At 35.7% G+C, this 25,795-nt stretch overlaps 1 protein-coding gene across 2 annotated transcripts in view; it reads right to left on the bottom strand.

Moving 5' to 3' along the window:
- Positions 1 to 2,681: 2,681 nt before the first annotated feature.
- LOC124604224 (syntaxin-1A) overlaps positions 2,682 to 25,795 on the bottom strand; it is a 344,075-nt gene continuing 320,961 nt past the window's right edge. For both annotated transcript variants that reach the window (XM_047136460.1, XM_047136463.1), the window contains 2 exons: positions 20,205 to 20,299; positions 2,682 to 8,047 (listed from right to left, as the gene is read on the bottom strand). In XM_047136460.1, coding sequence (XP_046992416.1) covers positions 20,219 to 20,299 — 81 coding nt within the window. In that variant the 3' untranslated portion in view covers positions 2,682 to 8,047; positions 20,205 to 20,218. The remainder of the gene's footprint in view (positions 8,048 to 20,204; positions 20,300 to 25,795) is intronic.

Here is a 25,795-nt window from a genome sequence, read left to right as displayed (position 1 = left end):
AGAAATATGGACATAATTTTTGGTGAAGTTGCCATAAACTGCTTGACATGCAGAAAACTGGACCCAGACGATATTTTAGGTGGATAATTTGCAAGAAACCCGAGTTACACACCTCAGTCAAATTGTCAATTATCAGCAAGTTAAGGAATTAAAATGTAACCACCAACAGCTGGTTATGTTTTAAGCACACAGTTTTAATCTGCGGGGAAGTTTTTTATCTTTTCCAAATTACTGTTATTCCAACCTAGCCCCTCAGTTGTATAATATTTCTTTTAAGTTTCAAAAATCACTAAGTTTATACACTAGACAACAAGGAACTAGTAAAAGTAAGTTAGTAAGTCCTAAGTGACAATACTTGTTGCAGGTACAAAATTAATGGCTGCTTAAAATTTTATTTTATTTGACACAATGATTCCTATTCAGTTTTTTGTGTCCTCTGTATGTAAAATAAATACTACAGTATCTGCAATCTGCAGTGTATGTTCTTGTTAGCCCAGCGATTCCTTTCCTAAAAAAGCTCCAAAGTCAAAACATCTAATTTCAAAATACATTTCACACATAGTCAATATCTAAACAGAGTAAAGGTGGGTAAGAAAGGCAGTAATAGCATGAGGCTACCTCAAAGAAAACCTGTTAATACATACCATACTTTGATAAAAAAAAAAAGGATGTACTGCAAATATGTATGGTAAAAAACTTGTACCCCTGGAAAATGAGTAATATATCATCATTATTAGTTGTACTTGTACCAGTAACCTCAAAGATCAACTAGTTGATGCCTGATTGCCTCAGAATATTGCATTGTACTTCCAATGACAAATCTTGCACATTATGTTTCAGCTTTTGACGCTGGTATACAGAGAACAAATATGACACTGTCCTTTTTTCTGGGACATACATGAAAGACTCTCAGGCCCACAAATTCCTCTTCCTTTTCATCAATAAGCACTACAAGCATTGCTTATAGTACAACCTCTTCCTACTTATCCCAAATAAAAGACACAGCTCAAATGAAATGACAACTTCCGTAGTGTGTCATTTGATGTTGCAGGCCTACCAGATGCATATGCTATTTGTCATGAATAGAACGCCACAGTTCTGTTTGTAACTCAGTCTGCTAACTGATTCCTCTGAAGTCTGAGCATTTTGTCCTCAGACTCAGAGAGCACTGTGGAATCACGACATCAGAAGCATGCTTACAATCATGAATATCTCATTAGGCATGCTTTCCATCTTACAGAAACCTGAAGAATTGAAGACAACTGTTGGCTACAAGATAAATGGCAAAGTTCATTGCAAGCAGGCCTCTTATTTTACTTCTGGAGATAACTGTCATTCTATGATATATAACATTAATCATGCAAGTATTAACCTAACAGTGGGAGATAAACAGAAGATACATCTTGTAAATGAGGAAACCATAACATTCTACAGAGACGTAAATGTCTTGTTAATTTTTCTGTGTTTAATTTAGCTTCAGAGAGCACGAATAGGTTATAACAGTTTAGTGATAAGTGTTTATTTATGGAGATCCTAACAGATGCCTCACTTTGCTAATGAATAACTTGTTCTGTTCAATATCCCTGAGGTTCTCCACCCATTTATCTATGGAACTTGATGAGTGAATGAATAGGAATTAATGTCATATTACTTTCAGAGAAAGTAAAACATTATTATATTACAGAATACCCTTTTCACCAGTGCGGTAGGGTGGGGTGGGTGAACATAATCATTTTTATGGCTCATGGAGCAAATGAACCTTCAGTATAATTCTAGTGTCCTCCACCAAACAGTTGATCATTCCTGTTGCCTTCATTTCATGGTTTTATTACAACATATAACTTTCCCAATAACAAGGAGATCAACACATATATTGATAAAGTTGTGACAACCTTCAAGAAGCTCTCTGTCCAAGACTGGAGAAATATTAACCTTAGAATTTCCACAAAAATCCTTGTATACAAGTGTTGCACTCTAACTACTTCATTCTATGCATTCAAAACATGGACTAACTGCTTAAAATAAAAGCAGTGACTCAATGATTTCTACATGTAATGTTTTGTGGTCTATACTAAGATTTTGGCACAATGACAAGATGAGCAACAAAGCATTTCTTCTGAAGGCCCACAACTGTACTACAGCAGAGATGACTTCCCAGGCTAACAAACATCCATCAAATGGACCCACAGGGATCAATATGTCAACTCAAGCTCAGTCAGATTGCATATAAAGGGGGACCCAGGAAAAGTTCCAGGCTCCATTTAAAGTAACTGGTACACACATCTGAATGATGCCACTACCCAACCACTGGGCTGCAGCAAACAACAAAGCCTCACTAGTCAACTCAAACAGAAATGATTTTATGTCACTGATGGAACCCATGAAGTTTCACATTTCACATGCAAAATGTTTTGGAAAGTGATTTTCTGCTGCTGAGCTGTTCAGCCATAAATGTAGATGTGGCATCTCTAATAGTACTTACGTATAGTTACTAAACAATTATCTGTAAAGACACTATTGTCTTGTAAGTTCTATGCTTTAAAAATTAGGAGAATAATATTTCTAATACTTATCTGATTTAACCACTGTCTGTGGAAGTTATACGATGCCAGAACACAGTTCCAAATTCTCAGCTGCAATATCAACACAGTGGGATCATTATAATAAATCAGAGCCCTTAATATGATAGTAGTTGTTTCATTGTATTTTAAAATGGGTTACCATAGAGTTTTGATAGTGTTCAGCTCATTCAACCATCCTTGACAGAAAAAGAGTTACAGTTCTTTCTTTAAATCAAGCCTATATGGAATATTTAAAAGTCCAACAAAATATTTGCAACAATGAAGTACATAAAATTAATTAACATTTGTTCTATGAACCACAATTACATGTCTGATATATCACATATTGCAAATACAGTTTCTTCCCTTTCTTAACAAAGAGCACCATACCTTAGATTACATAACACAGATACAAACAATCTATAAAAGACAACATTTGTGCTGGTTTCAGTAATAACTGGGAAGGGTATCTTAAAAGCTGATCACATGTTTAACCTTCCATAATCATTACACACATGCTCGAAAAGGTCATCCTCTGGTGCTTATACAAGGCCTGGAAAACACATCATGGTTAATGTTAACTGTCGTATAATTGTCTGAAACTGTATTTCCTACTAACTGTGTTGTACAGAAGTAGTGGAATTCAAATGACAACCACAAGCATGATTATGGAAGGTGTTCATTTCACATGGCCACTTTGTACAATTGAAGGAACATTCAGAATACTTAAAAAACATGAACTTTTGCCAGAATTTTAATTTATGAGCAGATGAAACATATGCTGCATTATTTTACTAATATTTATAAATTTCTTAAGTTTCTTAGACAAATCTGTGTTGTTTAACCTATTTTTGTGATTTCATTCTAATGTTATTTTCACTTCTTGCATCACACAACAAATGCTTCATGTATGATAAAGTTAATTTGAGAGAATTGACATGAACAAGAGATCAGTTTTGTTGAACATCAACTAGTCTAACTATATCAAGAGTCTCTGTCCTTGCAGAACTAACAAGAAATTTGTACCCTAAATGCATTCATTAACATTTAAAAGTTGACACATGCAAACAGAATCATTGCAAATTACAATGTTCCTCTGTGTTGCAGAACACATTTGAAGTTACCTGTAATCACCTTTTCAAAAAAATAATTTTTACTGTTTATCAATTTTAATTATGCCCTCCTTGCAATATCTGCTTTAATATTAAAATCATTCTAGTATATTGGCAATTAATCTAGAATAAATTAAATAACAATAATTGCTAGTGATGCAGAAAGAGCTGCTCAAATATAACTAAACCCAATTATGCAGAAATCTTGCATAGATTTCTGCCAAACAATAATGAAATGAGTTACAGTTTATATAATGACAAAAAATTATATGGAACTAACTTCTGTTATTGCAGCTCAAGTAAATCTCTTGTTCAGGAATATAACATCTCTTCCAATGCAGATTCCAAGACAGGGCATTACAGATACAAAGAGTATCAATGAAACTCCGCAGATTTTATTTGTAAACCTGTATGAGATCACAGTAAGCCCAGCTATTCTGGATGATGAGTCAGAAATTTATTTATGACAGGAAGCACACAAACATTCATATTTCTCTTACTATCCAGATTTCAGCATTCTACACTCTGCTACAAATTGGCTGTCAACCATGAGATTTTCTACCTAATACAAACCTAATATGACATTCAGTATTGATACTTCATTCACACATGTTATGATATTTATGACTTTTTTTCATTATTATGCACATCTTAGTGATTTGTAATTGAATTTATAAAAAGGCAACAATTTAATTAGAAACTGCTGATGAAGGAAAAACCTAGTATACAAATGGATTGGCAGTTTTTTAAAAATATTTTCTGAATAAAGCTGTATGTAATGATGTGTGTTAACATCTACTCAAAACAATCATGAAGTACGTCAAGGAGAAGATTTACTTTAAACAAAATACAAACCACTTCATCCCTTGCCAGAACAAAAAGTAATTTGGAAATATCAGTGTGCCTGTTAACGAACGCAGGAATCAGGTTAAAATTTTTAACTTGTGCACGATATATTGTTTTCTCAGCTTAAGCATTGGTTAAAGTTATATGGAAGACAGATGTCCTTTATACAATAGTTACACACTTATCTCAGAGAATAATTTTGAAGGTTGAAGTTCCTGATTTCATTGAATGTAATATGATGAAAGTGAGTTGAAGAAAATGTGGAAAAGTCTGAGAAGAGAATGTTGGCTATCTTTTCCATAATTTTAGGGGATAATTTCTAGGTATATTTCTCTCTCTCTCTCTCTCCATGTGACTGAAGAAATCTTCATAAATAAGTGTATTATAACTTTCTTCGAAACCAAGGAACAAACACTTTGAAGTAAGTGAAACAGAGTGTGGTTACAAATTTTCTTTTCGACAAATGAAATTTATTTGTTCTTCTTAAATAAGACTGCATTAAAGCACATGTCAATCATCATACAGCTGTCACACAACATTAACAAACTTGCAAATAAACATCTGTATCACAATGTATGATGCATATTGTACAAACCATACATTTTTTTTCTTTTAATACAAATTTGCAGTGCAGAATCTGTGTAAAAGAGCACTAAATTAGTGATTGGAAGCATATGATAAAATACATTCATATGAAAATAATTGATATTCCATAATCATATGAGTGTATTACTTTAACAGATACACAGTATCTATTAATTACTCATTTTGTATGAGTTAAAGACATATTACATTCAGTGAAGGGGGAAACAATATAAACTTTTGGGATATTTCTCAAAGCAAACTGGAATGAAATTAAAAAAATCTAGATGCTTATTAAAATAAATACAATTTCAGTAAAAGGATATTATGCAATGGTATACACTACTACTATTATTCCTGTTGATATTCATTGTACAACTGGAAATCTCAAAAGTGTCACTTCTGTTGTCCTCTAATTCTAAAAATGAGTTTACTTAAGAAGAAAAGAACGTCATATCATCAAGCACTCTGATCACATTTTCTCAGAAAAATATCATAGGTTAGTATAAACTTCTTTTCTTGCATTGCACATAACCTGCTGTGGGTGCCAAGTAGCAAATTCAAGTAAAATAAACACTCAGTAACACTAATGATTTCTTAATGGCTTGCTTTCTAAAGCTGCACTTTTGGAAGTAATGGAAAAGTTTCTGTCTGTGGCTTAAATGACATAATGCCTCTTTTGATTTCTTTTTGTATTTTGTATAGGCCTACTTATCTATTTCAAAAGAGTGGCAGTTTATGGAAATTAGGAGTAATTTTAATCATGATCCAACTCTTAAAGCTGCATGTGAATGAAAATACTCTAACTCATATGAACAGAAACATCATTCAGCTATCTGCAATCCATACATTGGACTTTATTTGTTTCATGAAAATATATGACAGAGTTCCAACAGCCTACCTCTGACAAAATAATGCCATAACAGCAATTACATTGTTTCAAAGGTAACATAAGTTATTTGAAATGTTCTTCCCATATATGTATTCTGATGCTATGAAAGAAAAATATGTACTTAAACATATTCAAAACTCTAAATATTCAAATAAATGTCATTTTTGTGGAGATCCTATGTTTCTCACACATTTGTATAACTGTACTGGAATGGGAGAATGATGTATACTTCACTTGATTCTTGGTAATGATGTAAAAATGCAAGGTAAAGAACAGAAATCAGAGTGGAAAAAATAATTCAACATGTCTTATTCACTGCTATCAAACAAAAAGTTTATACCATGCATGCCGAGTATAACCTTGGAAATAATAGGCTCTCAAACAAATCGTTGAAAAATTTTATGGTAGTCTGTAAATATTAGGCCAAAGATCATTTCAACAAGATGTTGATTGTGCCATATTTTTGACTCTAAGACTAGAGTAATATACAATAAAAAATTTCAATTCCTAATTCTTATCTCGTTTTCAAATCTGATCTAACCTATGTGGTTCATTGTGAAAATAATGGAATACTTTAGTTTTTCAAGTATATCAACAAGTTCCAATCACAAAATATTTTCAGAGTTCCCAGTGAGATGATTCAACTGTGTTCCCATTCCTACATGAAATTCTGCTCCTGTTGAATTGAATTTATTACTGGAAGGGCACTGTTTCCTTCTTTCAGTTTCACCAGTACAACTCACTCCACAGGCAGCACATTGTATTCACACCAAGAAGAAGCTGATAATAATTAGTTAACAGTTTATCAAAAAAGTTTTAAGTATATTATCCCGACTATACACACAACTAGATTACACTTTCTGTACAATTTTTAATATATATATATATAGTATGTATATAACATTCACAGTTATTACACAACTTCCTATCTAACATTTTCAACAAAACCCAACATTTGCAACTACTTATCACATGTGTAAAAAGAACAGTTGTCGCACGTCATTATTATTGCTACAGCAAAACTTTTCACTCACCCAGGATGCTGACATGACATCTCAAGCACTGAATTTCAATTTTACCCAAAACTTAAAATAAGTAACATCATAAATAATAATTATAATAATGAAACTAATCAAAGAAAATAATAATAATAATAAATAATCATCTATACAGTTAAATATGTTAAAAAAGTGTCAGATCAAAATGCTTTCAACTGAATCACCATACAGATTACCAGTGATCACTTAAATCAAAGTTCACTTTTAAAAACATTTAAATCATTTGCAGCAACAGTCTTCCTTAGTGAAGACTGATTCAGAACAGATCTAGTAATGAAATTATACATAATTTTTTTAAAGTGCAATGCTTCATTTGTTTCTACCTGTAAATCTAGTTTAAACACATAGCTTTCTGACAATACCACAGTCCAATCTTCAAACACAGATATGGAAAATTCAAACTGCTTGACCTAGACTGCAACCAAGCTTTATTACCAGATTACATGTCCTTTAGATGAAGGTCAGTAGCATAATTTGGAAAATGAATTTGACTTATTTCTGAACTCATGAGCATTTCTGAAGTTTTTACTTAGTCAACAGACAAAAAAAATTATGGCATTTCAAAATCTTTGGCTAAATATATTTCTCTCAGATCTTTTAATCAGCATAAGTCAAAGAGTTGTAAGACTGCACAAAATGAAATAAATTAATGTTATACACAATTTATCTGTGCAGAAGTAGCATACAATAAACTGAAATAAAAGTGAAAATATTATAAAGAACACTGAATAAATAATTGCAAATAGACCATTTTACAGGTAGATAATATCTTTCTTTGTGTGCATTGACAAAGATTCATACAGTATCTTCCTCTTTTTTTTTTAAGGTTTATAACACTGGTGTCACATATTTGTCTCTTGTTTGTAAATATACCATAAATAAATATCTTAGTTATATAACATCTGCAACCTGAAAACTTGTCTCTAGAGATGTCCTTTGCAGCTTTTCTGATGGAAGTACATTTTCCTGGACTGGAGATGTGCAAAATGTCATGGCCTGCAGAGTAGTAGAAGAAAAATATTATTTAATTAAATTATCTCAGAATGTTTCAAATATAAAATGACATTTCTTTGTAACATGATTCCTTATACATATTCTCACTAACATTTTTACAAGCACTCAGTGGTATCAAACAGGGAATAATCTAATGGGAGAATATAAACTTCTATAATGTGGAAGAAAATATTAGCTAGATAAAAGAAATCTTCTATGAATTACATAAAATAAACAATATTGCAAAGCAACACAATCTAAGGGGCAGCATAAATACATCACAAGTAATGTAGGATATCTGTCATCAAATGGTTCAAAATATAACAAAAATTGCACTGGATGTAAAAGCACTATTATTATACTTTTTACTGATAAATACTGCAGGGTACAAGATTTTTTGATCCTTTCCATTTTATGTTTTGAATTTCTGCCAAGGTAACAAATCTAATAGAAAATTTAATAATGCCAACAGTTAATAAGACATTCTAAAGCAGTTTAGATTTCAGATAGAAAAAAAAAAATGAATTTTGCATCACTCTCATTGCTCGCACAGTTTGTGGACTTTGATTCAGTACCTTTCTCTCAGTACTCTTTCAATTGCTGAAAACCTGACTAATGGAGGTAAACATCAGTTTAGCCTCTAGGCAACCAAAGAACAATAGAAACCCCTCAATACCTATCTGTAGGAAGAAACTGGGTTAAGGGACACCTGGAACTGAATACAGATCATTATTACCGCATTCTCTTCACTGACAAGTACAATATTTCTCTGACATCTGAAGAATGTTGTAGCTGGCCAGGTACCAATGTACAGTTTTAGACGCAAGATTTCTGTTGACCAGCTGCGGCAGAGACTAAGTCTGTGTCATTCACTTATGGCAGCCAATAAAGATGGCTGCCCCTCAGAATTGTAAGTTTGGCCATACATGTGATTTGGCAACACTGTAGGATGTGGAAGTGTTTGAAAGGAAATTTTTCTTCTTCCCCAGTTGTTACAGTGCTGTATAAGTTCATGGCCCACTGGTAAACATCACACAACATAAGCACAAAGTCATGAGTTCAAGTTCACTTCTTCCTCTATTTTATAAACTGCAATTTGGCCGTCTGCTTAAGTTATCAGTCTGATGGAACCTCAAAGATAATGCTCTTCACTTTATAACGCACCACTAATAGCGAAAACTTTTAGAAAGAATTCCCAGATTAGCTTGTGGCAGTGTCGAGACCAGAACAGTTCAAGCTCAAGAGCTCCCTCACCCCATAGTGGGTTTTGGGTACTGGACACTGGCCGTGTGCCACAAGTCACATGTCACATGTCACCTTCCACAAGACATCAGGCACCATCCAACCAATTGTCTGCAGTGCAGAACTATGAGCATATTTATCAACTGTCATTTTCTTATTTGAACTTCTAGTATTTATCTTGCAGTTACACGTTGGAGTTTGCATACTTGAAAATTATGAACATTGTTTAAGCATTGTAAAATAGTTGCAAGTAGAGAAAGGTCTAACATTTACAACATGTTGTTCGCTTTGGGTTTAATATATGGGTGAAGGCAATGGAAGCAGCTCAATACCTATGTATTTTGTTTGGAATGAGTGCTTTTGTGCAAAACATGTCAGAAAAGGATTTTCTTGTTTGAAAAAAGTACATTTTGGACTGAACGATTTTCCACATTCAGAAAGTCTCAATAACTGACATATCTGCAATTTGCATTTGAAACATCCAAAATATTCTTTAAGTCTCACCATACGAATATTATATGCCACAATACAACAAGTTTTGTTCAAATTGTTTCTAATTCCTTTGTTTTGTGTTTATTTTGCTGTTTAATTTGATTAGTCGATCCCCCCCCCCCCTCTTCCCCCACCAGAATCTGTGGGGCAGACTGACATTCAGTGCGAAATCCTGCTCCTCCAGCTTTACTTGCATGGGGTGTTCTTGTTTTAAAAGGTGACATTTTTAGTCAGGTAAGGTTTGGAGCATACCTTTTCAAGCCAGTCCAGTGTCCTACCACAGCCTTCACATTACACCTTAATAATTCTTATATGAATATTATGGTAGCCTAGAGGCATTGTTCATATGAACCCATCAAGGGCTAAATTAATAACACACACTGTTCAGTGTGAACTGCTGCATAGAAAATTAGCACTAGGCTTAGCTTGGTTCTCTCTGTCTTAAGAGTACTGCATGTTGAAAAGCTTTTCAACATAGACACTTTCCACTTTTATTGACAAAGCATCAGAAACAGCAGTATTGTAATCATCATGAGGAGGTAATTTTTATCATTCTTTCAGTTTTTATAGGCTGAATGGCAGTTTGTCTTCAGAATAAGTTGCACTACCCATTAACATTAGTGTTCTGTATTCCTTGTTCATGATCTGCTGACAATTTTTTTTTCTTTTCATATCAGCTGGTTTGATTTTCTCCACTCTATTTTGAGCCTACTTCTGTGGTCATGGCATATGGTTTCCAAGCACAGTAGAATTTCTTCACTTGGAACTTTATGTTATTCATATCTTGTGAAGTCTCGATGTGGATGTTCACATTTTGTAATCGATGCTGTGTTGTTACCTTTTCACTTGTATTCCTCTATTTTGGTGATAGTGTCTATGAAGTGTTCTTCAGAAAAATACTTTCAAAGTCTATAATGATCAAAAGAAATACTGCCTACTCATGACATTTTCAGTACAACCACTGGAACATTCCAAAAATGTTAATACCGCCTGGTGAATGAGATTTTCAGTTTTCAATATTCTTAAGACAGAAAAACAAAAATAATTGTTACAGTTATTGATTTACTGTATTTAGTTTGTAGTTGGTGCAGCTGAATATCATTATAAACTATCCTCCAGTTCCTAAACCTATTACAGAAATGAAAATGACACATACATTTGGTATTCCGACCCTCAGCAGCCACATCTCTGTGACACAAGCTGTTGTCATTTCCAAGCCTACTCAAGGAACAGAAACTACTCTTCCTGCTGGTAGTATAGTTAAACTTCAGTGACAATACAGAATAAGTTTGGCATCTCCATGACCAACAAATTACCTCCTGGATGGCACAGAATTATCCTGCTAAATTCACTTGATTCATTGTGTTTTTTCCATTGAATAATCATTGCGATTTTCACTTAAGATATGGCATATGGTAATCAATTTATGGTTTTGTGTCCAGGAAACTGCAACTAACCTCATATTCCATATTGCGATTTATCTGTCCTAGCCACCACTGGATCACTATCACAGCTCTTTGCTACTTCTGAACCAATGTGGTGCTCTGTAAAGTGAAGGCTGCTGTGGCTTGTCATTGCAATCTCACTGAAGGCCAGATTTTTAGTTGTTCTGTTCAGAGCTACAAGCAGCCGCATTAAAAAATTGATGAGGAACTCTTAAGAAAACTTCTCCATTAAAAGTTGTTTCACTATTTCCAGTAACTATTAGTTTAAGTGAAAAACCTTATGATACCATGCATTTGATAGGGTCTCTTTCTGCTTCTACCAACATAGTTTTTGGCTTTTGAGAATACATAATTTTATTTATGAAATTCCGCATTTCCATACTATCCGATTATTATGCAGGACAGTAATTAACACAAACCATTTCACAGTCCAAAGTGAGTAATATCTTACCAATTCAAGCCAATGTAGACTTTCCTCGTAAGGTTCTTGTGGTAGTTTGTATTTCATTTGTATTAGTACACTGCATATTTGAACAGGATTTTCTGGTAATTTATTGAACACAGCAGTAAAAATCAAACAAAAATTAATCATCAACAATATATTCTCACACATTACTTAAAACAGTCTGATGATGTGCAGGTAGCTTATCAACTGCAAGCCTCCAGAAACCAATTGGTTCTGAGTTCAGTATTTTGTCAAACCAGCTTTCAAGTTCATTTTCATCCGGAAATTTTTTTGGCGGTTGTTTGATGGGGAGTGGGGAAGGTAAACATTTTAGGGCATAAGATCAGAATAACAAGTGATTAAAGAAAGACTTCCTCTCTTCTTTTTTTAAAAAATAAGCAATGCATTATCACGTAGCAGCAACGTGCGATACACATCTGTCAGTCATTTTTCTTACACTGCAACCCAAATGTGTCCCAGTTGTTGGAAACAAATACCAATTGGGAGGGATGCACCCATCGGGAGGATTTTGTAGAACACAACATGCTTTTGGAGATGCAAAATATTTTATGTTCAGTCTCACATTTGCACAAGTCTGTGTCTTGTTAGGATTCAGCTGTTAATTTCTTCTTGAGAAGTTAACATACTGGCATCAAAACTTGCCTAGTAACAATATAGCACAGGAATGCTCAAAGAGGGAACTACTGATGTTCAAGCAAAAGTTCAGTAATAGTCACCCATTTGACTTTTGTTGCTTTGAATCACAGCATGCAATACTCCCTATACCCACCTTCTTCTGAACCTTGCATAATGCAAATGTTGCATGACAGTTAAGTGGTTGCAGGTCAGCAGAAATGTCAGATATCAAGACTTTCTGAATGAGGAAAATCATTAATCTAGAACGAACTTTCTTCAAACAAGAAAATTCTTTTTCAATTCGTTTTGTGCAAAAGTACTTGCCCCACACACAATGCAAATGTTTCGAGCCACCTCTGCTGCCTTTGTCCCACTATCAAACCCAGAACGCACCATATGCTACAATATTAGAGTTTTTCAACTTGTAACTCTATTTTACAGCTGTAAAACAATGTTCATATTTTCAAATATGCAAACTCCAATATGTAACTGAAAGGTAAGTACTAGAATTTCGAATAAGAGATCGACAATTGATAAATACACTCATGGAGCCATGCTGTGGTCACCTGGTTGGACAGCACCTGATGTTGGGTGTCAGGTGTCCACCATCCAGTAGGCAGAGGTCACTGTACGGTGAGGAAGCTCTCGAGCATGAACTGTTATGACCTCGATGCAGCCATGAACTGTTTGGCGAATTGTTTCTGGAAGTTTTTTATATTACACCTTGGTTAGGAAGTGAAGCACATTATATTTGAAGTTCCATCAGGCTGATAACTTAAGCATACATATGAAATTTAGCTTAAAAGATAGAGGAAGGAGTGGACTTGAATTCAGTGACTTCATGTCAATGACATACAATGTTTACCATTAGAGCACAAGCTTATACAGCACTGTAGCAACTCTAGAAGGTGACAAAACTTCCCCCAGACATTTCCATATCTTACAATGTTGCCAAATTGTGCATTTGGTCAGACTTAGAATTCTGAGGGGTGGCTGGCTTTATTGGTCACCATAACTGCATGGCACGACTTAAATGTAAGTGTGGGCTTCCGCAGTCATTGATACATGCAATAAATTTCTTCTGGGCCTGTGACTGCATTACAAATGTGCAAAATATGTGACGGTTTGGCCACTACTGCAAGTGCATTTCTTCAGAGTGTTCCCAGCCCCCACGTCCAACGTGGATGTTTACCGATAACCTGATGGTAAACTTGGTCATAAAGTATATAGAAAGCCCATGAACAGATACCTACATGCCTTCTCACATTATCACCCTCTGCAGAAGAAATCTGCCCTGCACTTTAACCAAGAGAGTCCACATATCAGTGATGAACATCTGAAGGCTGAGTTACAAAACCTCGCGTCCATTTTTGGTCCCAATGATTATAGGATGAAGATGATAGATGAAACTGTGGTGGAAAAGAATGAAGGCCACAGAGAAGGAAGAAGAAGCACAAAACACCACATTACTGCCATTTGTTTGAGGAGTCATTGAATGTGTGGGCAAAATTCTCTGCCAGGCAGGTATCAAGCCAATTTTTCGAAGCAGAATAAATATTCTCTTGGCTCAATGAAAGATGCGGTTGACAAACTATATGCTGATGGACTACACAAAATTTGTGTAGTGTCGACTATTGTATTCAGGCAAAAGGGGTGACCCATCAGCATACAGGTATCTGAGCATGAAATACATATCCTACTAAGACAGCTCACCAAGTCAGAGTGTCAGAATACCAGGACGAGTATGGCAAACAGACAGAATTTTGAGAAGCCTGCATACTGGCTAAACAACCTCTCTTACCTTCAGCAGGAAGATAAGAGCAGGAATAGACAGGATGGGTACCAACTTCCAGCATCTTGGCTGCCATGAGTAACAGTGCTACACAACAACAGGTCATGTGAACCAACATACAAGGCATGCGGAAGACCACACTGGGAGCAGGTACACAGAGTACTGGGATGCCTCAGCTGGCACTAGGTAGCAAGTGAACAGTGGTACATCACAACTCCCACCTATTTCCCATTCACCTGTTTCCATCAGTGGCAAGCAACAAAGCAAACACCAATCAAGAATGTCTATTACCATCAACGAAAAGAAATAATGAAAACACCAATAAAGGAAAATAAAAGGAACAGCCCATCACAGTTCGATAACAGCCCCTTCCACCAGTATACAAGAACTAGACTTTTATCATTCAGAAGTTAAGGCAAAAAATGAACCTGTAAAGTGCCACTTGCAATAGTGGTCAAAATTTCAGAAGTTTTAGACATTGACAGTGCAGTCACAGACCCAGAAGAATTTTATTGGCTGACACGGACTTAGTCTCTGTGGCCAAATTTTGCCTAAGATTGCACCTGTCGGACACACAATCCAACAGGTCCAGCAGGAACAGAGATCTGTCATGTTTTGGGCTGGTATCATGCATAGATGTTAAACAACTTTCACTGCTATTGAGGGTTATTTGAAGGCTGTGTAGTATTAGGACAGGATCTTCCATCATTCTATCATATGGTTGAGCCCTACAGTCAACATTTAAGTGATAGTTTTGTCATTTGAGGTAATAAGGCACAAGCAACACGTGCCCACTTTATGGAACACCTTTCTACCCGAGGTGGAAATTGACCAAATGGAATGGCCTGCAATATCTGTTCACATGAGCCCAACGAAATATATCTGGGACAACCTGCAAGTCATCATCACAAGGAACCTCTTTACTCAGTCAAAAACCTCAGGAGTACCATGCTCAATGAGTGAGATAGGCCGGAGCAGTCACATCTCATTCACCTAGTGGACAGCACGTTGAGGATGACCCAAGAGCATTACAGTGCACACACTGCACCAGCACAGTACTGAATGATTTCCTTCAGCAGATTTTTATGTGATATAAAAGATATGCATTTTCAAACAAGCTACGTCTGTATTTGCTAATGTTTTATTTCACAGTGAAATACTTCTTTTGTTTTTGTTTCATAAGGACAAGTCTTTAATTTATGGCTATCTTTGAATATAAGCCTACACACACACACACACACACACATTTGCTGATAAGCAATTGGTGACAACTTTTTGAGCAGTTTGCTATCAGCAATCACTTTTGGGTGTAAGAACTGTGCTATTTACACTGATGTGACACAAGTCATAGGACAGCAATATGAACATATACAGATGGACTCTGTATCACATACAGAAGTTATAAAATGGCAACACATTGGTGAAGCTATCATTTGTACTCAGATGATTCATGTGGAAAGGTGTCCAATGTGATTATGGTTGCACAATGGGAATTAACAGACTTTAAATGCAGTAATTGGAGCTAGATGTATGGGACATTCTATTTCATAAATCCTTTGGAATTCAGTATTCCAAGATCAGAACTGTCAAGAGTGTGCTGAGCACACCAAATTTCAGGCATTACCTGTCACCATGGACAATACAGTGGCCAGTGGCCTTCCCATCAGAACAGAGAGCAGTGGCATTTGCACAGAGTTGTCGGAGCTAATAAGCAAGTGACACTGCATGAAATAGCTGTAGAAATCAGTGTGAATGGGCTATGGCAGCAGGCTGTATTCCTGGTTGGTTAGGAAGGAGTTGAAGTTTGTGATGACTGAGGATGGGTGTGATCCCGAAACACGTAACATGTTCTAATAAAAGAGTCAATTGAACATCTCATGACTTTATTGCGATTGTACAGCATTGGTTGCCAATTGTTAACAAATGCACTCATGATGGTCATCATGGCAACCAATGCTGTACAATCACAATAAAGACATGAGATGTTCAATTGACTCTTTTATTAGAACATGTTACGTGTTTCGAGATTACACCCATCCTCAATCATCACAAACTTCAACTCCTTTCTAACCAACCAGGAATACAGCCTTGACAACTCGAAGAAAGTGATTGGTTAGGAAGGATTTGAAGTTTGTGGTGACTCAGGATGGGTGTAATCCAAAAACACATAACATGTTCTAATAAAAGAGTCAATTGAACATCACATGACTTTATTGCAATTGTACAGCATTGGTTGCCAATTATTAACATAAAAATGATCGCAGGCCTCAGACGGGATTTTATGTCCTGTATATCATGCATTTGTTAACACCACAACACAGCTGGCTGCAGTGCCTGTCCTGGGCTCGTGGCTACATCTGTTGGATCCTAAATGACTGGAAAATGGCAGCCTGGTCAGATGAGTCTCGATGCCAGTTAGCAAGCATTGATGGAAGGTATTGAGTGTGGCACAGACTCCACAAAGCCATGGATCCAGGTTGTCAACAGTCTGTGTAAGCAGGTAGTGGCTCCATAACGGTGTGGGCTGTGTTTACATGGAATGGACTGTGTTCTCTGCTCCAACTGAATTGATCATTGACGGGAAATGGTTACATTTGGCTACATGGAGATCATTTGCAGTCATTCTTGGAATTCATGTTCCGCAACAATTATGGAATTCTTATGGATGACAATGTGCTGTCACCAGGCCACAGTTGTTTGCGATTGATTTGAACAACATTCTGGACAATTCGAGTAAACGATTTGGCCACCCAGATCACCTGACATGAATCCCACAGAACACTTATGAAACATAATTGAGAGTTAAGTTTGTGCACAACTTCTTGCATGGGCAACACTTTAGCAATGGTGGATAGCTAAAGAGGTAGTATGGCTCAATATTTCTGCAGGGGACTTTCAACGACTCATTGGGTCCATCCCATGTACAGTTTCTGCACTATACCAGGCAAAAGGGGGTCTGATACAATATTAGGAGATATCCCATGACTTTTGTGACATGAGTGCACCTTACTAGATTTGGAAAGAGATGTCTTTCATAACATTCTATTTACACCCAAGGGTCACTTTGATACCCAAATCCATATCTACATCCACATCCTCATCTGATCCTTCCTAATTTTATTTTGCTATGTAATATCAAAAAATTCTTTTTGGAATTGTTCTCTGCATTATTTATCCATCACCACTCTGAACTGCACACTTGAGTTCCATTCCTAGCACAGCCAAGAATTTTTATTTCATGGAAGTGCACTCAGTCTCACGAAGCAATCTGAAAGAGAAGTAATTGGCCAGTTCAGAAGCTTATGTTGACCACTGGCAGAACAGGCTGCTGATCCTGACCCACATTTCACCCGTTTCCTGCATCACTTAGGAAGAAGTAGACACAGATGTGAGCAGTGCATGGTCCCCTTAGACTGATCATTGAATTATATTATTTATCCTGCATTTTAATGACTTACTTAATATCCATTGGTCTACAGTGCTTTCAGCACACACTTTTAATGGATAAATTTTAGTTCCACTTTTGATGGTAGTGTTCCAAAAACCAAAATTTATCCATCTTGTTACAGGGTCCTTCTACCAACAAAACAATATACATACTTTTTGTGTCTTTAGTGGTGCTGATTCTCAGGTATTTGTATTCTTCAATGTACTTTTTACTGGTTACTTCTTTCATTGCCATATATTGTGCTGTATCAACTCAATCATGTTCTCTCTTACAATATACATACTTTTTGTGTCTTTAGTGGTGCTGACTCTCAGGTATTTGTATTCTTCAATGTACTTTTTACTGGTTACTTCTTTCATTGCCATATATTGTGCTGTATCAACTCAATCATGTTCTCTCTTATCAATATTTACACCCAGCCTTCAACTTATATGCTCTAAATATAATATTTCTGATTATTCAATAAAGAATTCTCCTTCTGTAAGAACACTGGTTTTTATATACATATTTCACTCTAGTATTTTAGCAGGTATTTGCAATTAGTTTATTGCACTGTGTAGCTGGAGTCAGCCCAAACAAACACTGCTCATGACACATTTCATGGAATGTCCAAAGTTGTTTTCCTATTAAAAGTAAAATGATTTTTAAAACAGAATTTCACATGCACAGTAGGTAGAATAGTCCAAAGTAAGTCTACCATGATATTAATTTTACTGATACATATTAACACAAACGTAAAACATGGATTACTCCAACAACAACTGAGTAGTGCTGCTGCTATGTGACAGCAGACAGTGCACGAGTCGCTGCTGTGGAGTACTGGTTACTCTCCTAACACCCTGTTAATACATATCGATAAAACAAATATCACACTACACTCATTTCAGACTGCTCAACTGAGTGGGCCAATAAAATTACACTTCATAAATAATTTTGTTTGTAGTGCCAACTCCAGCTACACATTGCAAAAATGAAATTGCTAATATCTGTGGAAACATCATAGATATTGCACCTGACAACTTTTAGGAGAGACATTCTCAATTCAGTTTCCTATTTGACTACATTTTTTTGCTTCATCGATATACTTTTTAATGAGGCTGTTTAACAAGCTGTGGTTTTGTTTTTGTGCTTTGCTTAGTGAGAGATCTGACTCTGCTGCAATCATGTTTGTGTAAACTTTTAATACCACAACAACATACACTGATTCTGCCTCCTTAAATGAAATACTTGTCATAGACATTTATGGAAAAGCACTGCTATGATTAAAACAAATTAATAAATATTCTTGCTGCCACTTGACTTCTTGCCGCCCCCCCCCCCCCCCCCCCCCCCCATTTTTTCTATATTGTTGTGGTAATGAAACTTTCAGCTGGACCTTATCCACTATTGTATTGACTGGAAAACTTCCCTAATATGCTCTGGCAGTTAAGTGAAACTGATTTCTTCAAACAGACCTTTACCATTTCCTTCTATATTGAATCCTTGCTACACCTCTTCCAACTATTCCTTTTACAAATTCCTTCTCAATACTCGATTAGAATCTGTTATAAAATACTCTTTTATATTTGACCAACCCAAGAGACTGAGTTGTTCCAATGGCCATCAAGTTCAGACAAAACCTTCATAATCACTTTAAAGTCTAACTCAATAAGACAGTTGGATCTAAGCCGAAGTAGTCAACTGATGTGGTGTTATGCCTTCTACCCATCTTGTGAAGCATTATGTTTGGGAATAAGCCAAAACCAAACATAAAAACTGTCTGTCTGTCTGTCCCCAAATATCAAAGCCATTAAATAACATTACTCTGTTACTGTTATTACCAACTGCTTCATATTCTTTCCCAAATGATGATATTCAAAATCTGTCATGTTAGTAGTTTTTGAACCATAAAATGTATCCTAGTTCCACAGCTTCAGTACTACCATAGTCACAAAGCATTTAATGTGCTCTTCACAGCAATATTCATCAAGTGCAGTTTGTGATTCTACTTTCATTTTTTGTGTATACAGCCTACATCTTTTCTTTTGCCTGATCTACAATAATATGAGAAGAAATCTACCAATCCAGGATTCTCTCTTCGATTTTTTGTTTTCCCGGTACTTCTTTGGTAAGAATATTAAACCTGCTGATATTTCAACTAGGTGCTTCATTTTTTTGTATTGGTATTGAAAGCTTTCTCCTTTTATTTGAAAATGCTTCTTGTATTTTAATGAAATAAAAGTTTTCATTTATATCCCTGGTTCTACTACAGCAAAATAATTTTGCTTAATTTGAAATCCTCACCTATGTGCATACTCAGTATCCCTCATCTGTTTAGCCTAATATGGATCTCTCATACTTAAGCAATATTCCAGAATAAGTGATGCCGGTTTATCAAGTATACCACTTGGTTTACCAAAGATTCAGCCTGTGTGATACGAGTTTGTGTTCCCATATCATTGTCATTTACCCATACACTGAATTTTATACCTCTGACATCTTCTATATCTGTAACCATATTGTTATGAAGAAATAACAAGTTATAGAAACAAAAGGATCAATGATACAATTACAGAACGAAAAGAAGTTATTAACATTAAGTCACATTTTAGAGACTGTGAAACAATTGGCATATAACAAAATATTTGAGATATATAGTTCAGTTATGAAAGATAACTTACACTGAACAGTTGATTTACATTCCAAAGTAACTTCCTACAGTGGAAACCAGGATGACTACGAGAATGGCCAAGCAGATCATAATCATGATCTTCTTCTGCAAATTCACATAAAAATTATGTTATTTTGAATTGTATGTGAAATAAACATATCACAAATAATTATGATAATATGATCAAATCAGTCTACAAATTAAGTGACACGAAAAGTATGTATAGCTTTTAACCTATAGCACTATTATCATAAATATTAAAAGCTGTACTAAAGTAAGTAAAATCTACACAGATGTACTAAATTAAATAAAGTTTACACTTTGTAACAAATGTAAACAAAAGATAACTTCTGTCAATGACAATCTGAGAGTGGGGACAAATAAGTATATAAGCTGATGTTGGTAATATATGACAACTCAATTTCTGGGAAGAATTAGGCATAAATGTCAAATTAATATTACCATTCGGAGCAAAAACATTACCAGTAAACAAATAACTTCTTGCAAGCTCTGTTTCGCAAATTCACAGCTAAACTACAAACTCTGATGAATTAAATGCCTTACTCAAGTTGTGTGTGTCTTTAAAGTCATGATAAAATGAGAACAGAAAAATGGATAGAATAGGAGACACACAACATTACAGTTATTAGAATCCATATATCCATACTAGATGAAATCTTCATGTCTCTCTCCCCCCCCCCCCCCCCCCCCCCCCAATACACTAACAGCAAAGGGCCTTCTCACTATGTGTAGAAGCAACAAACAGGTGTGGTGAAGACAACAAATAGCTTAGATTAGATTAGATTAATACTTGTTCCATAGATCATGAATACGACACTTTCATGGGGAGTTAGTAAGGTATGGAAGCAATTTCATCCCATAAAAAATACTTGTGACTTGCTTCAGCAGTCACAGTATTTCATGATACTCCACAGCTTTCTAAGCAGAATTAATAAGATAATTCATGGCATACATAACAAGCATATGCAGAAATAAAATGGCGTCATCCTCTCTTGTGTCAAGCTAACAGTGTATACCAAACACAAAATACAGCATTTCTAGGCAAATTTAACTGATAACAGTTTCTCACTATGAAAGAAAAAGTGTGTTCTACATTTGTGTGGTGTAATGAGACCACATTACTGATGAGACCAACAGGTCTCTGAAATAGAAAAACATGATAAAATTGGGTTCTTTAGAAATGACATTAGCAGCAAAGTTAACATAAAGTGTCATTTATATTGGGTAAATAATGAAGGGCTACTGAGTCAAACTGAGGAGGGAAGAGTACTATGGCACAGCTCGATTAAAGGGAGGCACATCCGGATGGGATACATCATATGGCACTAATGGAGGAAAATGTGGGCAATAAAAATTGTAAAGAGAGATCAAAGTGTGAACATGAGAAGCAGGTTCATATGGAGCTAGGTTGCAGTAATTATACAGAGATGAAAATATTTGTATGGGGAGGGACAGAGAGCTGTATCATATGAATTTTTGTACTGAAAAGCAGCAGCATCATCATCATCATCAGCAGCAGCAGCTGTGATATGGACATCACACTGGTAGCAGTATTCCAGTTTTCTAAAATATATGATTCACATCAAAGCATCACATTCATTTAAGTATTTACAGTACAAGCCAGGTTGCAAGCTAACATCTGACAGAACAAACCACAAAAGAATCATCCAAAAGTCATATATTACAAAGTCAGATTACTCAGTGGAAACTGTGCGAAGTAAGGAATAATGTTGATACTATACTGTGACAATAATCACAAATAAGCAACTAAGACTTAAACAAAAAATGTCTGATTTAATACTGTAAACAGCAAACAGATACATCAACATCTGTACAATTTATATCATCTATAGATAGATAGAGAAATAAGTAAATAAATAATAAGATGTAACATCATGTGTCCTGGCCATTCATTTATGCTAGCCCCTTTCAATGTAGTCGCTACTACCACACAGGCAGGAAGGTTTTTTTTTTGTTCAGCTTGAAGATGGACTTTTCTTTCCCTGGAGCTCCTAAATTGGTTCAAGCTGATTAGGCTAATTTTAAATGTGAGTAAATTCGCCATGAAGGTCAATGTTTTCCAACATCCATTGCTGAAAAGGTTTGAAAGTGCTGCCCAAAAGCAGCACCTTACAGCAGCTGAGAAAATTGCCAAAAAAATTTCCTGCATTCTGCTCCTGATTCAGACTGGTTGGCAGGACAGAGAGTTAAATAATTTCAGTACTGGTGCTCATGAAATTGGATGGCAGCCATCACGGGGTAAAATTGCGTGCAGAAGAACTTGGAAGAGAGTGATCTTTCATGATCAACTGCAGTACACAAAATTGAGAGATTCTGAAAATGCATAACTCTGCATGGATTTGGATTTCTGTTTGAGCTGTCTAGTGTTTCAAACCAAGTGTTGCCTTTAAGTGAGTCTGCATGTGCTTGGCAGGTGGGGCAGTTGCTAGCTGGACAGTAGTGTTTTAGAGAGCAAGCCAGACTTGCTGAGGTTTAGTAGAAGCCAATGAATTGAATTATAAGGGGCTGTCAAGTGAAAATGAGAAAGAAATAAGTAAAGTGGTTATTATTTCAAAAGTAATCACCATACCAGTCAATACTTCCCACTGTGAGACAAGACGGCCAATGCCTTCACGGAAAAAAATGTTTGGGGTTGCCTACAGAACTACGATTGTGCAATTTCATGCACGACTTCCTGCAAAGCAAATTGGCAGCAGCGAATATCTCCAAAGGGCTCCAAAAATGGGAGGAGAAGGGGAATATATGGAGGGTGTGTAACAGCTTCCCAGTGAAACTTCTGCAGTGTAGTTGAAACTACTTTGGTAACACTTGGGCAGGCACCTGGGTACAATCATGATTCTGTAGTCACCAGTAAACATTTTTCCATAAAGACACTGACCATCTTTTCTCACAATGTGATAAATGTATTAGCAGTTATGGTGATTACTTGTGAAATAATAACCAGTTTATGTAATTTTTCTCATCTGTCTCATTTTCATTTGACTACCCCTTATATATTATGAAAGTGATATTTTGGTGTGACTTCCTCTACTGACTTTGAACTGTATTCCTGTTTTGTTGGAGTGATTGTCAGTGGGAGTTGCTACGAATCAGTTGGAGACAGTGTATTGAACTGTGGTCAGGAGTCTTTCCAGAAAGTATTTAAATAGCTTCTGGGCTTTTAATGATTGACTTTGGAGTTGTGAGAGACTTAACCTTGTGTCGCAGGTCAATGCTAGGCTGGCAAAACTTATTTACATTGATTGGTAGTGTAGAAGAGCAGAGACTTAATCTGGATCTGCCAATAAATGTTTTGAACTATATCCATAAAGCAGTAAGACACACAATTTGTCTTGCATACAGCACATCACCAAGACTGCACGAATTATGGCCATGGCCATGAATGTGGCTGTGTGTGAAGTCACAGAAGCCCGAAGCATGGATGAAAGAAATGTTGCAACTCTGCCCCCTCTTCTGAAACAACCAGATAATTGGGATGTATAATCCTAAGAAGTGAATCCACAATTCTGATATTTATGAAAATATAAACAATGTAAAGAGATTGTGTGTTCATATTTCTGACTATTTACTCAAGACTTTAGCACCAAAGTCCAGCTGCAATAATAATTGTTACAACAAGATAGTAACTTCATCTCAATCAAAAAATAATAATATGCAGGGAAAGTGGTAACATTTATATCAGAAATGCTCATAAAGATGAACTAAATTGAAAAATTTATCCTTCTGTTATTTTAGTCAGCAAAAACTTTTTTGTTGCTATTGTTTTGGAAGGGCATTAATGATTCTTGTGGTTAACTGCACTTAATGTTGAACTTTGCAAATAGTTCAAAGAATGGAAAAAAATTCTGTTATAGTTAGCACATTGTACATATGTCAAAGAAAATATAAGAATATTGACTACATTTTGAGAATTTCAATAATAAATTAATTAAAAAATGCAGATGATACTTGGCCATGGGCAAATATTTTTGCATATCGAGAGGATACCAAGTTAATTATTCATTGGGCATATTAGAGGGTCAGAGGAGAGAAATTTGTGGTACTTAAATGGTACTGTATCTATTGTAAAAGAAGTGGATCCCTGTGATTACCAAAGAGACCAAAGAGAAGGAGCTACAGGTACTTATCATTTTCCTGATGATTCAACTTCAATTCTCATCAAGGGCTCCTTAAAATTTTGGAACTGACATCACAAGAAATGTAACTGGCCATAGCTGCCAAGAAGTTTCTGTTAATGTTCAGGATGGTAGAGAATGAACTTTGATCATCTGATGTTGGAATAGACTGTATCAACTCCTCCAGTACAAATCTCTTTACAGTGTGATACAAATTATTTCTGAAATAATTTCCCTTGTTATGTTGGGGAATAAGTATATCACTATTTGTATGTGTAGTTTAGCTCAATAGAAACAACAGAAAAAGCTGCTTACAGGGTGAAAACTTCAATGAAAGACAAATTCATTACAGATAGTATTGTATACAAATATGTAGCACCAAGATTTGAACATATTTTCAGTCCCATTTCTAATTACAAGTTACCAGTGCAGAAATCTCACACTTTATGATGACTGTTTTTGACTCTGACAGACTTACTGTTTCCTTTACTAACACTTTAGAATGTGTCCACGCGTTAACAATGGACGAGTGTAATCTCATATCCTCCACATAATGCAGATGATGATCATCATCATCATCATCATATCTAATGAAAAGCATGAGCTTTGCAATCTAGTCAATCAAATCCTCACAATTTCAAGAGTTTAAATGTCATTTACATAATGCAAGGAACTAATGTACTTAAAATAAACTAGATAATCATATTTTGATCTTCAGTTGAATCCAATAAGTCAGGTTCACCACATTTTTCAGAAATGTTGCCTTCTACGGCAACACAATTCCTTTTTCACTAAAATTTTGGCTGTTATCTATGAACCCATTACCTGATTTGTTTCATCATGTGGTGATTTGTTCATGTAAAAATATTAGTATTTTTGTTTGTAGCTATGATACTTCTGTGACTGTGATGATTATGACACACAGTAGGTATCCCACCAGAGGACAAGTGTGTGCGCGCACCATATTGACATTATCCAGTGTCGTTCATATATTCCAAAAGAATGTCATGGAAATATCCCACTTTTTTTTCCATTTCAAATTTTACAATGACTCTAGAGTTCAGACAATTAAGGGCCAGTCAGTGACCTTGGAGCTTAAACAATTAAGAAGCATCCAGAGACAATGGCCCTCACATGGTTATAAGCTGCCCAAAAGAGTTACCATGCTGACAATATTAAGTAGGGCATCAAGGACATGAGCAGCAATGGCTCACAGGAACGAGATGGACCTGTATCCGTGACTCATCCCAGGTAGTACATGTATAGTACGACACAATGTCTAACAAGCATGCTGAAGAAACCTGAAGACGGCCCGTAATGGGAAAATTTGAAATCAACCCTACTACATCAAAACTGTAACCATAATGAATAATCAGTACTGCCTATGTAGTAATTTTTTATTTATTTTTCGTTATGAGAGAGAAACATGTCACAATTAAGCCTG

Source organism: Schistocerca americana, chromosome 1 (assembly GCF_021461395.2).
Source record: "Schistocerca americana isolate TAMUIC-IGC-003095 chromosome 1, iqSchAmer2.1, whole genome shotgun sequence".
In the NCBI taxonomy this organism is placed as follows: domain Eukaryota; kingdom Metazoa; phylum Arthropoda; class Insecta; order Orthoptera; family Acrididae; genus Schistocerca; species Schistocerca americana.
The sequence above is the reverse complement of the archived record's forward strand: the minus strand, read 5'-3'. Positions and strand labels throughout refer to the sequence as shown.